The 12,261-nt window shown below is 49.6% G+C and overlaps 1 protein-coding gene across 9 annotated transcripts in view; it reads right to left on the reverse strand.

The window, feature by feature from the left end:
* Window positions 1–954: 954 nt before the first annotated feature.
* CSGALNACT1 (chondroitin sulfate N-acetylgalactosaminyltransferase 1) overlaps window positions 955–12,261 on the reverse strand; it is a 333,538-nt gene continuing 322,231 nt past the window's right edge. For 8 of the 9 annotated variants that reach the window (XM_046648695.1, XM_046648693.1, XM_046648697.1 and 5 more), the window contains 2 exons: window positions 5,248–5,329; window positions 955–2,650 (listed from right to left, as the gene is read on the reverse strand). In XM_046648695.1, the coding sequence (XP_046504651.1) occupies window positions 2,361–2,650; window positions 5,248–5,329 (372 nt within the window). In that variant the 3' untranslated portion in view covers window positions 955–2,360. The remainder of the gene's footprint in view (window positions 2,651–5,247; window positions 5,330–12,261) is intronic. The other variant, XM_046648700.1, reaches the window with a different exon arrangement.

Raw genomic sequence — 12,261 nt, forward strand, 5'->3', positions numbered from 1 at the left:
ACCCAGTTCCTACCCACTTGTCTTGGGCATCTCTGATATGCAACTTAAACAAGCACAAACGGCCAGTTAGTCGATAGCAGGCAGCCTGGCAAAGCATCACCCGCGGGACGCAGAGCCTGATTCCCTGGTCAGAACATTTGCTCCCCGCTGCCAGCTCTGCTGGACATGCATCCCCCTGACACTGGAGAACACAGGCAGGAGTGTGCAGGGCAGACCCACCAAGCCATCTGAACCACTGGAGAGACGGGCAGATGTGCGCCCTGAATGTCTAGTATCACCACTGTAGGTGACAGTATGGAAAACGGTGAGAGTCAAAGGGCCTTGGAAATCGTTGCTCAGTTTCTTCTCATTTGAAAAGGACAAGTAAAATGGAGTATGGCCAGGTTTTCCGTTATGGTTCTCTGCTGCCTCTAGACCCGTGGTTCTCAACCAGAGGTGGCTTTGCCCCTGGGGAACCTTTGGCAATGACTGGAGACATGCTTGTTGTCGACCTGGGTGGAGGATGCTCTGGGCCTCTGGGTGGGAGCCAGGGATGCTGCTAAACATCCTACAGCGCACAGGACGGCCCCACAACAAAGAAGGATCTAACCCAAATGCCCGTACTGCCAAAGCTGAGAAACCCTGGTCTACGCACAAAATACCGTTTTCCAAAAACTAAAGATTTGGCATTCCTACTCCAGGAAGAAATCATATCCACAAATCATATTTTATTAGCTGTCCAATGCCACCTTCCATTCATGTCCTGTGTTTTAATTAAATTTTATGAACCAACAGTACAAACCAATACAGTGCCTTTTTTTTTTTTTTTTTTTTTTTTACACACCAACAGCTTGAATGTTCTTGAGGCCTTTAAACAATGAGTTGACTGTGGCAAACAGAAGACAGGAATCAGAGAGAGAATTAGCTCATGCAGCTGGTGCCGGCTAATAAATACACAATTTTCACATGAATGTAGAAAGCACTCAATGTTAACTGTATTTATTTTTAAAAAATAGTTGGAAACTGTAATCAAATGCAATTTTCAGAAGCATCTTGGTGACTGAATAGAAGTGCTTAATTTAAAAAATAATTAAGTGACTTTCCCCGAGACCGAAAGCAGGGTGAGTGAACGCGCAGCAACGTGTCCACGCTCCTCGGCTCCGGCATGGAGGGGTCTTTCACAAAGACATTTTTCTGCACGTCCTTTCACAGAAGCTAGAAGCCAGGAAGAGCACCCTGCTTTGAAAAGAGATTGTTTGGTTCACACAGCGTACTTTGGTTTATTTAAACAGGTAAGAAAGTAGTCCCCAGTTCTCCTGAGGAGGAAATGTGTTTTTCTGACTTTTGAATAAATCACGGTTATCACCAGTCTGAACGAGTTTTCTTTTCTGTTAAGGTAAAAAGTATATTTTTTTGTTCCCTCCAGTGTTCAGTTGCTCCTCTTCAGAAGGACTCTTCAGATGAAGTCTCCGTAGGTCTTGACCCGCCGGCGGCCCCGCCCCGCCTTCCATACACTGGAAGGTCGGACAGTCAGTGCCTGCCAGGATGAGCGCTGGCATGTCCTTGCACATGGGTATCAATCTGACTCTCTGAACTGAAAGTTCTCATAATGCATCTAAAAGTATCTTCTTAAATAATATAAAAATGTATGCTAATTTGTGCTCTTAGTAAGGCTTGCAAATCGGCAATTAAATAAGCAGAATATAACTCACAAGCAAAAAAAGTGCATTTTTAAATAAAACTAACAAAACAAATGGAGATCGTTAAAACTACAACCAAAAAGATGAGCAGATTATTTTTGGTTAATCTTGGGGGGGAAATGACACAATCGTTACGGTTTCTTTCCTTTTTCAGTCCACTGGTTTCACTTAATATACTCACGAGAACGGCGAGGAGCATATCTTCGGATTTCAAAGTTTCCTTGCCCGCCTTCTGATATTCCAGCACTGCCACCGGCTAGAGCCCAACTGCGGTAGTCACTGTGTGGGGAGATATGTACTCACCTTCCATTCTAATCAACTTTTTACAAAACTGGTCTTAATTCATGACTATTTCAATGAGCACAGAAAACGACAGATCTCACTTTGCTGTAAACACAATCAAAACCTCCAGGCCATCAGGCCCACCACTCAAGTCCTCCTGCCTCTGTCGGACGCCGCCCGGCACCTGGGCTACTTCCGCAGGTGTGGCGGGAGATCTTGATTTCCCGCCGCAGGAAGCAAAACGGGCAGAGAGGAGTGGAGGCTCCCCCTCGTCTCTCTGACTGACCTGTGAATTCTCGTTTGTGCCCTTTATAGAAATCTTTTCCTTGTTGCAGTCACTCATTCGGTAATTGCAAAAGGAAAAAAAATAAGCATCTCCCCAAATCTGTCCCCGGGAGTTCATGTTTTCTTGCTGTTTGTCTTCTGTTTCTGTTTGCGGAGGTGAGCCTCTATCTCGTGCCTGAAGACCAGCATCCCCAGCTGCCCGTGCGACGCCTCGTTCATGGCCTTGGACTGCATGCACATCTTGTACTGCTCGGGGCTCAGCTCATCCACACAGCGCTTCTCGTGCCAGAGGTGGAAGAGTCCCCGCACAGGCGTGCGCACCACGATCAGATTGCTGTGCAGATACTTGCGGTAAAGGTGCACGTCCTCTCCGCCCCAGCCTTTGATGTCCAAGTCAAAGCCACCTGTCAGGAGAGAACACACCGCTGAGTCGCGCTGCGCAGGCCCCTCCCGACCTGCCCGCACAGAACTGCGCAGGAGGAGAAGCAGCATTTAGGGCAGAAGTGTTTCACTCCCCCTCCAAATTATGAGCGTCCATCTGGGTCATGGAACTCGGAAATCCCCACCGAGAGGACCTTCCTGGAAGCCAGCACCCACTCCTTGAGATCAGACTGCAGACAATGCCCAGCATTTGCTGCCCTCCAGAGCTCCCAGCAGTGTAGGAATGGCCCTCGCCTCCATCAGGAGCTGCACCAACATCCCCACTTTGCACCTTGAAACCTCTGCATGAAAATTCTTGTGTTTCTGTTCGATGGTGGCCTCGTCCTGCCACAGCAGAGAATAAACCAGGGGCTTGCAGTGTGAAAGATGAAACAGGATATCAGTGAGAAAAAACTCACGTCCCCCAAAGCACTCTTCCTTTCATAGACTAAGGTGGTCCCCAAAAGCTGTGTGTCCCCCGCAGGCTGGAGAGATGAGTCGGTGTACAGGGGCTGGCCTCACACTCAGTTCTGAAGTTCTACTTGGAAACTTGTTTCTTCCTAGCACGGACTCCTTCACAAAGTGAGCAATGGGCCCCTAAAGTCTCGCCTTTGCAAACTGAGATGCCCCATATCTGTTCTCAGCCTAAAAGCCCACCAAGTTTCAAAGACAACCAAAGCAGCACTGGCCTCTGTCATTGTGCCTTTCTCACCCAGGAGGTTTATTTGACTCTTACAAGAAACAGTGACGTGATTCTCAGCATCATCGTGCAGCCATCAGGTGGCACTGCTCTGATCCAGGCCATCACTGGGGTGGAAAGGGGAGCTCATGCACAGGGAAACCCACAAGCCCTCACCCTGGGTCAGGTATACGAGTGAATGACAGCCCCAGGCAAAGAAAGGTACACGATTCTGAGTCAGGGTCTGGAATTTGAGTCTTGGCTCTCCCATAAGCTGCCACTTCGCTTCTCTTGAGTTTTGGTTTCTTTATCCTGAAATGAAGTAGGTGCTATAACCAAATGAGACAGTGATGTAAGGGGCAGCGCGTGCTTAGCTGTTATTATTACTATCATCGGTATCACTGCAACTTATTAAATATAGGTGTGCAAGTAAGATGCCTGCAAATACATCAAGATTGCAAAGAATGGGGTCCGGATGTGACCCAAAGATTCCAAGGTCATGGCAATTGCTTCTGGAGGAAGAGTGCCCTTCCCAGCTCCATTCCCACATTTCTCAATTAGAACTATGCTCCATCTTTAGGAAATCCTACATATTATAAATCCAAATTTGATAAACATACATTATCATAAAATTATCTTCCCTTGTACATAGAGCAAGGAAACAAGAGGTTCCTGAAATGGAAATCTCCTTTAGAAAATTTGAAAAATGTGTCATTTTTGGAAGTTTGATGGGCACAGGATCATTCAGAACTGTTTCTTAGAGACATCACACCAGTTAGTTCTGGGTGTCTGAGAGCATCCCCACTCGAGGCCGGCACCCAGGCGCTCTGCTGCTGCTGTGGGGTTAGACTTCAAGGTGTTTGGTCGTTTTTCTTTTTAACCTGGTGACTTCTGTGAGGATTCTGGAGTCCTACAGCCCACCTCACCTCTGGACAAAAGAAACCTGGGGCTACTCAGACTGACTCACTGATCGTACAAGAAAAAGCTTTAGGCCTTGGGCCCGAGGGGAGTAGACTAGGAGAGAGCAAGGGAGGCTGTGGGGATGGAATCTCCACAACGCTTGAGGACAGGGCCTTCCTGACTCCATCCTGGCTCGGGGTCCACCCTGAGCCCCTGGGCCCAAGATCCAGGTTTATGGCCTGTTCATTTATACCCTAGCCATGTGCAATCCATCCCATTCCCTTCAGAGGCACATGAGCAAGCACCATGAGGAGGAGGTGGTGGTATTTCCAAGGGGGGCAGGGGATGCTCTGTTCTCACCCTGACTATGCCCCTCACTTGCTCTGAGGTCCCTTTGCCTCTAAGAGACTTGGCCTCCTCATCGGCAACCTAAGGGCCTTTCCTCTCTCTGCTCTGGGGACACGTGTGTGTGTGCATGCATGTGTGTGTGCACGTTGAGAATGACTTCACACTCACTCAGGGCTGGAAGTGACATCTGGAATTCTCGAAGGTTCAGCAGAGAGAAACGTGGATCTTTTCTGGCATGTGATTTGACAAAATTTCCCACGTGGCCCTTGTTTTTTTCACGGCTCCGTTCACTGGGAGGCCCAGGACATTCTCCGTGACAGGGCACAGGGGCCAGAGCCCAGCCACATGGGGCACAGGGGCCTCGCTTCGGGGCCGCCTTCCTGCAGCAGTCTGCCTTTTCCCTCGAATGCTGCGCCCTACTGGGGAGACTAAGCGGTGCCGGGGAGCCGACAGGGATAAAGTACCACACTCCCCAAGCCCCTCTTGGTCCAGCCCCGAAGTCCACGACAGGAGGAAAGGCCTTTCCTTAGGAAATGGCACACCACCTTTGCCACTGACTCCTGGGAACCTGAGTGACACCCTCAGGCCGGTGCAGGCCGGTGGCCTCTGGGTGGCAGCAGAGATGCAGGCTTCCTGCAAGTCGATTTCTCTCACCTATGTTGATGAAGTCTGAGCGATACTGGCATGTCATCCCAAATCCAAAGTCTCTCCAAAACCCAGTCTCCTTCTTTATGACCTGCAGGGAGAGCACTGTCATTGGAGGGGGAAGGACAGAGTGCATAAAAATAAATGAGAGTATTCACACACTCGCAGGAGCCACGTTAAACAGGCAGCCCGTCTGTCCCAGGGCGGAGAGACAGCCACACCCTGTGCTCCTCTCAGACAGTCAGGCCTACGGCAAGCTCACCAGTCCTGGGGGGCCTGCTGGTTTTGGCACCTCTGGCTGGAATGTTTCTAGGGTGTAGGCATGAACACACACACACACACAGACCGGGAGAGCAAGTTTTTGAGCAGCGCCATGGAAAAGCCACCTACGTGTCTGGCCCACCACCAGCGCCAGCAAGAGACGGAGGCCTCGGCCCCTCACACAGGGCCAGGCAGGGAGCCAGCAAAGGGCTCAGGAAGTTGAGAAAAGGGATGGAGAACAAGTCGGAATTCAGCCGCCCTGGCACAGCGCACAAAAAGGACTCCCTCAGGGAATGAAAAGAAAACCCGAGACTTCAGTGTGGCGCTCCGGCCCTGCTAACTCTCGCTCACTGAGGAAAGGGCACGAAGGGTTCAGGTTCTGAAGAAAGACTCTGTCCATTCATCTTCAAACGACGTTAAAACCAAACAGCCCCACAAAGCATATGCAGCAGTGCCAGGCTGGGGGCTGCGAGGGGCCGTCCCAGCGGTTGCTGTCTTTCAACGGCCAGACCTGGCCCTGCTCAGTCTCTCACTTGCAGCAAGTAAATTTCCAATATATTTGCTGAAGCAGCAAGACTTAAAAAAAAATTGTTTATATATTTTTGGCTGAGGTAATTCTGGGAATGGTTTTGAGATCTCACTAGTTATTTTTCATGATTCCTTCTTGTAGTTAACACAGATGCTTAAGTGAGAAGTGCCCTCCCTGGGCCAGGGGACAGGAGGCTGCAGCAGGCCCCCACCCACTGGGCTTTCTGCCTTTTCCCTCTGGCGTGGCTGGCTCCGTTCCCGCTGGTCAGAAACAGGGCGTGCTGGGGAGGGGCAGCAGTGCCCTGGCCCCACTTGCCCACTGCTGGCTTGTTTGCCTCAGGCAGGCCCCTCACTTCTTTGAGCCTCTATTCCCTTTCCTATAAATGAAGAGGTTGAGCGAACTCACCCCTAAGGTCTCTTCCAGCTCCAACATCCAGACATTTATCCTATTCCTGCTATTCTACCTTCCTCGAGCCTCTCTTCATCTATACCACAGGCTACGGAATACTCCACAAATGGTTTGCAGGAGGGTTGATGAACTTAAAATTTCTTCCACTCTGGAACCTATGAAGCCACCTGACTTTTATGACGACCTGCACGTGGATATCACCTGCACTCCTGTTCACCCCATCAGGACCGCCTCAGGGAAGTCAGACCCAGAGAGACTGTGTCGGTTAGCACTGGCCCCAGCAGACGCTCTCAATTCTTCTCCAGAATAAAGGGCTGTTACACAACATCTCCCAAGTGACAAGATAATTTCATTAGTATCAACCAGAGAGATTTTGCAGGGCAGGCAAGTCTGGAAAAACTTCCACTGAGTCATTTTTTAAAAACGGTTTCTGCATCGCAGTCATACCAGGTACACTGCTTCTGTTGCAGCTAATGGCATAACATCCTTCCCACTGGCCAGGACTCGACGAGTCCTCTAAGCTTCGGGATAAAAATGGAGTCAAAGGAAACTGGCAGTATCCAAACTTTGAATATTTGGCTGAGGTCTACATGGAATCTAAAAGAGAAAGCTCCAAACAGGAGAAACAGTAGGCCAGGACTTGGGAAGGAAGACAAGAGGGACTGTCAGAGGCAGCCGTCCCGGGACCCGGGCTGAGTGGACGGAGCGGCCGGTGAGGTTGAACAAGGTGAAGAATGGCCTGGGGATAAAGTGACAGACAAAGTGATTTGTGAACTGGGGAATTGCTATACAAACACTTAGCATTGGTTTTAAAGTTGGCAAGCCACAAAAAGCCACCACCTAAACACCTAGACATTCAGCCTTGGTGGAAGCTGACCTCGCCGCACCCACAGCATACAACAGGGTAAGGAAGGCGCTCCTCAGAGGCTCCACGACCACAGTGGTGCCGAGCAGCTCACCGGAGCAGTGCCCTCAACAAGCAGCCTGGCTGGGAGGGAGCGTTCTCCAGCACACAGCCGCTCACAGCACGTTCCCATGGAAAACCAGGCAGCGGTTTTACCTGCATTCTCCCTAATGCAATTAGAATAAAATCCACAAGGAAACTTCCAGCCTGCAGAGGCCCTGCGTGAACTGGCCCTGCCTGGCTCATGCATCTCCTGGCTCCTGATATGCAGGCCCTTAGACTCTGCCCCTCCAAAGCAGCAGCTCGCAGGCCTCCAAGGAGGGACATGCGCAGTACCCCTGCCCGGGCCACCCTTCTCTGCTCACCACCGGGTTCTTGCTCAGAGTGGTCCTCCTGACCCTCCCAGACAGTGTCAGTGCCCGCATCATGTCACTCTCTGTTCCGTCACCTGGTTTATTTTCTCTATAAACCAGGCTGTCTGAATTCTCCTGTTGAGCAGTTGTTTCTCTGTTTGCTGACTGCCTTCACCCACCAACACTGGGGAACACGAGCTCAGGGCCTCGGTGTGGTTCATGGATCACTGTCCGGTACACAGCAGGCACTCACTCAACACTTCTCCAGTGAATGAATGGGGAGCAGCCCTAGGGCAGAGACCTAGCCCCAAGCCAGTGGAAGTGGATGTGTTTCACGTAGGGAATTCTCGTCACCGAGTGGTTCAGCGAAGGCCCAGGAACTCCAGTGTGGAAACTCAGAAGTGCGTGGCTCCTGGGGTCTAACACGGAGGGCTTAACCTCTTAGCACCTTATCCCCAGGCGTAAGGAGCGCCATTGTTCTGCTCATGCATTGAAAAGACACACACCAATGATGTCTACTACAGCTGAGGAGGAAGAAGCCCCAAGATAAAGAGTACACTTTAAAAGAAAACACCGCCCCCTCCCGTCATGGATTTTACACATCTGCTTTCAAGTGCTATCCTCATTTTTAAAAATGTCTTTCAAGGGTTGGCGTCCTCTCAACTCGCGGCAGCTCCCCTTCTCTGCCCACCTTAGATCTCAGCAGACACTGCAGAGCATGAATACACCACAAAAGGACAGTGTCAAGCCTGCTCTGCCACAGCAAGTTTCCAGAACTGCAGCTCTCTGGGCAACGCACGTGACAGGGGTGAGGACCAAAACGCAAAGCACGAACCAGCGTCTCTCCCAAAGACGCGGGAAGGCCGCCACACAGCTGCAAGGGAGCTGGGGAAGCAGGCAGGGCCCGTCTGGGTTAACAGTGCTGCTTGGACTACTGCCCACAAAACAATTGGGCCCCAAAATAAAATAAATAACAAGCGCTCAGGCAGAACATCTCCTCTAAATCAAAAGAGTCTCCCAATAACCGACATTGTGTTTGACGAGCCTCACGTTCATCAGAAATGCCGGGGGTCTGCAACCCACGCAGGCCCCGGGCCCTCGCTGAGAAGGCTTCGTGCCTGGTCTAATGCTCTGCTGTGGCTGCCTCGAAATTCTTAACCACTTCTGAACAAGGGCCCTGCATCTTCACTGCACACTGAGCCATGCCAACCAGGTGGCCAGTCCTGACGGTGAGCGGCAGACACCCTGGGCTTCAGGGGCTTCTGTGGCTGGGATGGGAGCCCCTTGGCCCCATACTCCACATTCCTTACTATTTGGGCTCTGAGGGTTCAGTGACCACACCGCACAGGATTCCGGGGGACTGCACATCGTATGCACGTGCCTCGTGGTATGGAGGTAGAAGGATTTGCCCAAGATCACTCAGCCGGTTGTGGCTGAGCCCAGCCAACACCAGGACTGCTGTGACAGTTTCCATTTCTTGAGAAATAAAGTATTCTAGAGGCACGGCTTTAAAAGAATTGGTTTAAGAATGGACTCAAATGCCCCCTCCTCCAAGATTTATACTAACCCACATTTTTCTACAAATCTTTTATCAGTATCTGCATTAAAAAAATGAAGTGTCTTCTGCAGGGTATCATGCTGGACAAGGAATCGTCCTCTGTTCTAGGAATCGGTAATCTAAAGCTAGACCCTTTCCTCCTGGAAGCACTAGGAGGCCAAAGAAGGTGTCCCCTGCCCCTGGGCATCCTCAGCCCAGTCCCCATTGCATGAGGTGGCACTTGACCTCCTGACCCTGCCTCTTAGCAGCTGCAGAGTCTGAGGAAGTGACTTATGCCCCTGAGCTTCAAGTTTCTCATCTGAGAAATGAGCAGAATGCCTCTCCACCTTACTGAGCATCACAGGAGACAACGCGGGCACAGTGCTGGCTTACAAAAGGCTGCGTAGATGGCATCTGGTAATATTGCTTTTGGTACTCACTGACTGTCTGCTTCTAGAATAAATAAAAGCAGACTGAAAGGACGGACTATGCCCAGTCAGCAATTTTTGGAAGCTTAAAGTGAAATGCACGTCAGTGGTAACATACTTTCTGGAGGGGGTTAGACAGGTAAGGGTGCAATCAGAGCAGGGGAGGACATGAGCGAGCACACCATTCCCACACTGCGCAGAGGGGCACAAGTCACCAGATTTAAATGACGAGCAGGACCGCACAGCCGACTGAGGTGTCGGGCAGTAGAAATGGTAGGAGATGGCCCTGAGGCAGGGGGACAGCACGAGGAGATGCTGGGCAGGCGTTCTCACCTGGCAGAGGGGCTGGCCTGCCTGTCTGTTGAGCTGTTACCATGCACCAGGTGCTGGGGTTTGCAAATATTTTTTCTGTAATCAGTTTGAGCCAGTCTGTGGAGGGCAGTTAATCCCCAGAAGGGATCAGGGCTGGCAGTGCTGTGCTGGAGCAGGCGGGACCAGTGCACCAGGATTGTACAAGTCTCTCCCAACTCTGCACCCAGTGACATCACACTGGTAGCCTGAAATCGGCCACAGTGGGAGTACTGACACCACAGAACATGGCAAATGCTGAGAGTCAGGACCTTGTTTTCCCTTTCAGAGAGTAGGCTGTTAAGCATTTACCAGCACACCACTGGCTTTCTGCTGTAAAAGATTTTAAAACATGGAATTAATGTGTGTTTTGGAAGTGTATCTCTGCAGAAGGTGAAGGAAAGCCTAGCATACAGGGGAGCAAAGGAGTCTGCAGACAGCAGTGACAAGAGGCTCCAGCGGTGGCCTCAGCAGGAACTGTCAAGGCTTTTCCTGGTTCACAGGAAAGGGGAACGTCTGAAGTTAATAATGATTTAAATTAGAGTCATTCCTTTCTCGGAGAGCTGTTTCTCCATTAAAGCATCAGCAAGTTTCATCTCAAGTTTAAAATTCAAAAAATTAAATATTAGTAAAAATATTTCGTCATTTCACTTATTACTATTACTAATGGTCTGTACTCAGAAGTAAAGAAATAAGTAGTCTGAATAAAAAAAAAATCATAAATTTGGTTTCTAGCTTTTGTCTGCAGGCAAAATGTTACCAGAGCCAGCCCTGATGGCCTAGAAGTTAAAGTTCGACGTGCTCCGCTTCGGCAGCCCAAGTTGGGTTCCCAGTCACAGAACCACACCACTCATCTGCCAGTAGCCATGCTGTAGAGGGCTCACATGCAAGAACTAGAAGGACTTACAGCTAGAGTATGCAAGTATGTACGGGGGCTTTGGGGAGAGAAGAGAGAGGGGAAGATTAGCAACAGATGTTAGCTCAGAGCGAATCCTTGCCAGAAAAAAACAGTTATCAAATGACAGTGGCAATAGCCAGGAGAAGCAACAGCTGGCATGTTGACTACCAGGGTGGTACTTGCAGGGCTGCTGGAAAAGGCTGTCTCGCGTTTGCCTAAGCAAGTGAGTGCTGTAACACTACATCCGGAGCTGGGTTCTCCCTTCACATTTGATTCTGATGCAATCCAGGCAAGGCCATCAAGAAGCTATTAATATATACACACCGTATCTTCAAGACTGAGCCCAGATGGACCCAAGGGAGGAAGTCTTTCCGAATTTACCCATCTCCAATCATTACTTTTTATTTTCTACCTTCGCAGCATCTACACATTCTATCTCCATTATATTTAATTTCTGTAGTTTGATGTTCTCCTTCGGAATTTTTGTCAGGACATTTCCCTTATATTTTAGCTCTCACCCTCGATCCCAAGCGAATCTATTTCCACTGTACTAGAGCAAGGAAATCACGGTTTTTGCATGAGCTCTGCTGTTAGCTGGCCGTGTGATCTTGGACAAGTCTATGAAAAAGAGAGGGAGCGAAAGGACCTGGCGAATCACCTCTGAAGGGACGAGGCCGTGTCAGTGTTTCTGACTCCTCCACTCACGCCCAGACTACTTCTCTGCAGGCAGCAAGCGCTCAAGAAATGCTCAGCCAGTAAAGAGCATAATCAATACTTTTCTGGATGGAGAGCCCTTCATCTCAAAGACAACTGCTGTGTTTCTCTGTACTGTAGAGTCATGAATACTGAACCCGAAAATATCAGATGTGTGTGCTCTAGGAAAGGTCTAAGCTGGCTTTAGAAGTAAATGTCGAAGGTTGCAGGATAATTCAGCTGTGGACACAGCAACCTGAGTCCTGTTTCTGGCTCGACTGCTAACTCTGAGCATCGGAGAGACTGGCTGCCCCACGCCATCCCTCCAGTTTCCCTGCTGGAATGCTAATAAAAGGATAAAACTTTAAAATTGTGAAAAGAATTCCTTGCAAGCAAATAAGGTCTTTAAGAGTTGGAAGTTGAAACATTAATTACATTTGATGTCAAATGTAAAGCAGTACTTTATTTAAAACCAAAGGAACTTTTACTCTGATTGGTTGAAAGAAAACAAATCCTTTATCCCATTTCCCCCTCAAACCCTATTAGAAGCTTAGAACTCCTATGGAAAGGAAACAAGACGTTTTTCTGTCTCAGTGGGGATGATACGGCCTCAAAGTAGATAAAAATTGGTTCTTGGGGAGTGAAAAACTCTTACTGTGTTTAT

This window comes from Equus quagga, chromosome 22, assembly GCF_021613505.1.
Source record: "Equus quagga isolate Etosha38 chromosome 22, UCLA_HA_Equagga_1.0, whole genome shotgun sequence".
Classification (NCBI taxonomy): Eukaryota; Metazoa; Chordata; class Mammalia; order Perissodactyla; family Equidae; genus Equus; species Equus quagga.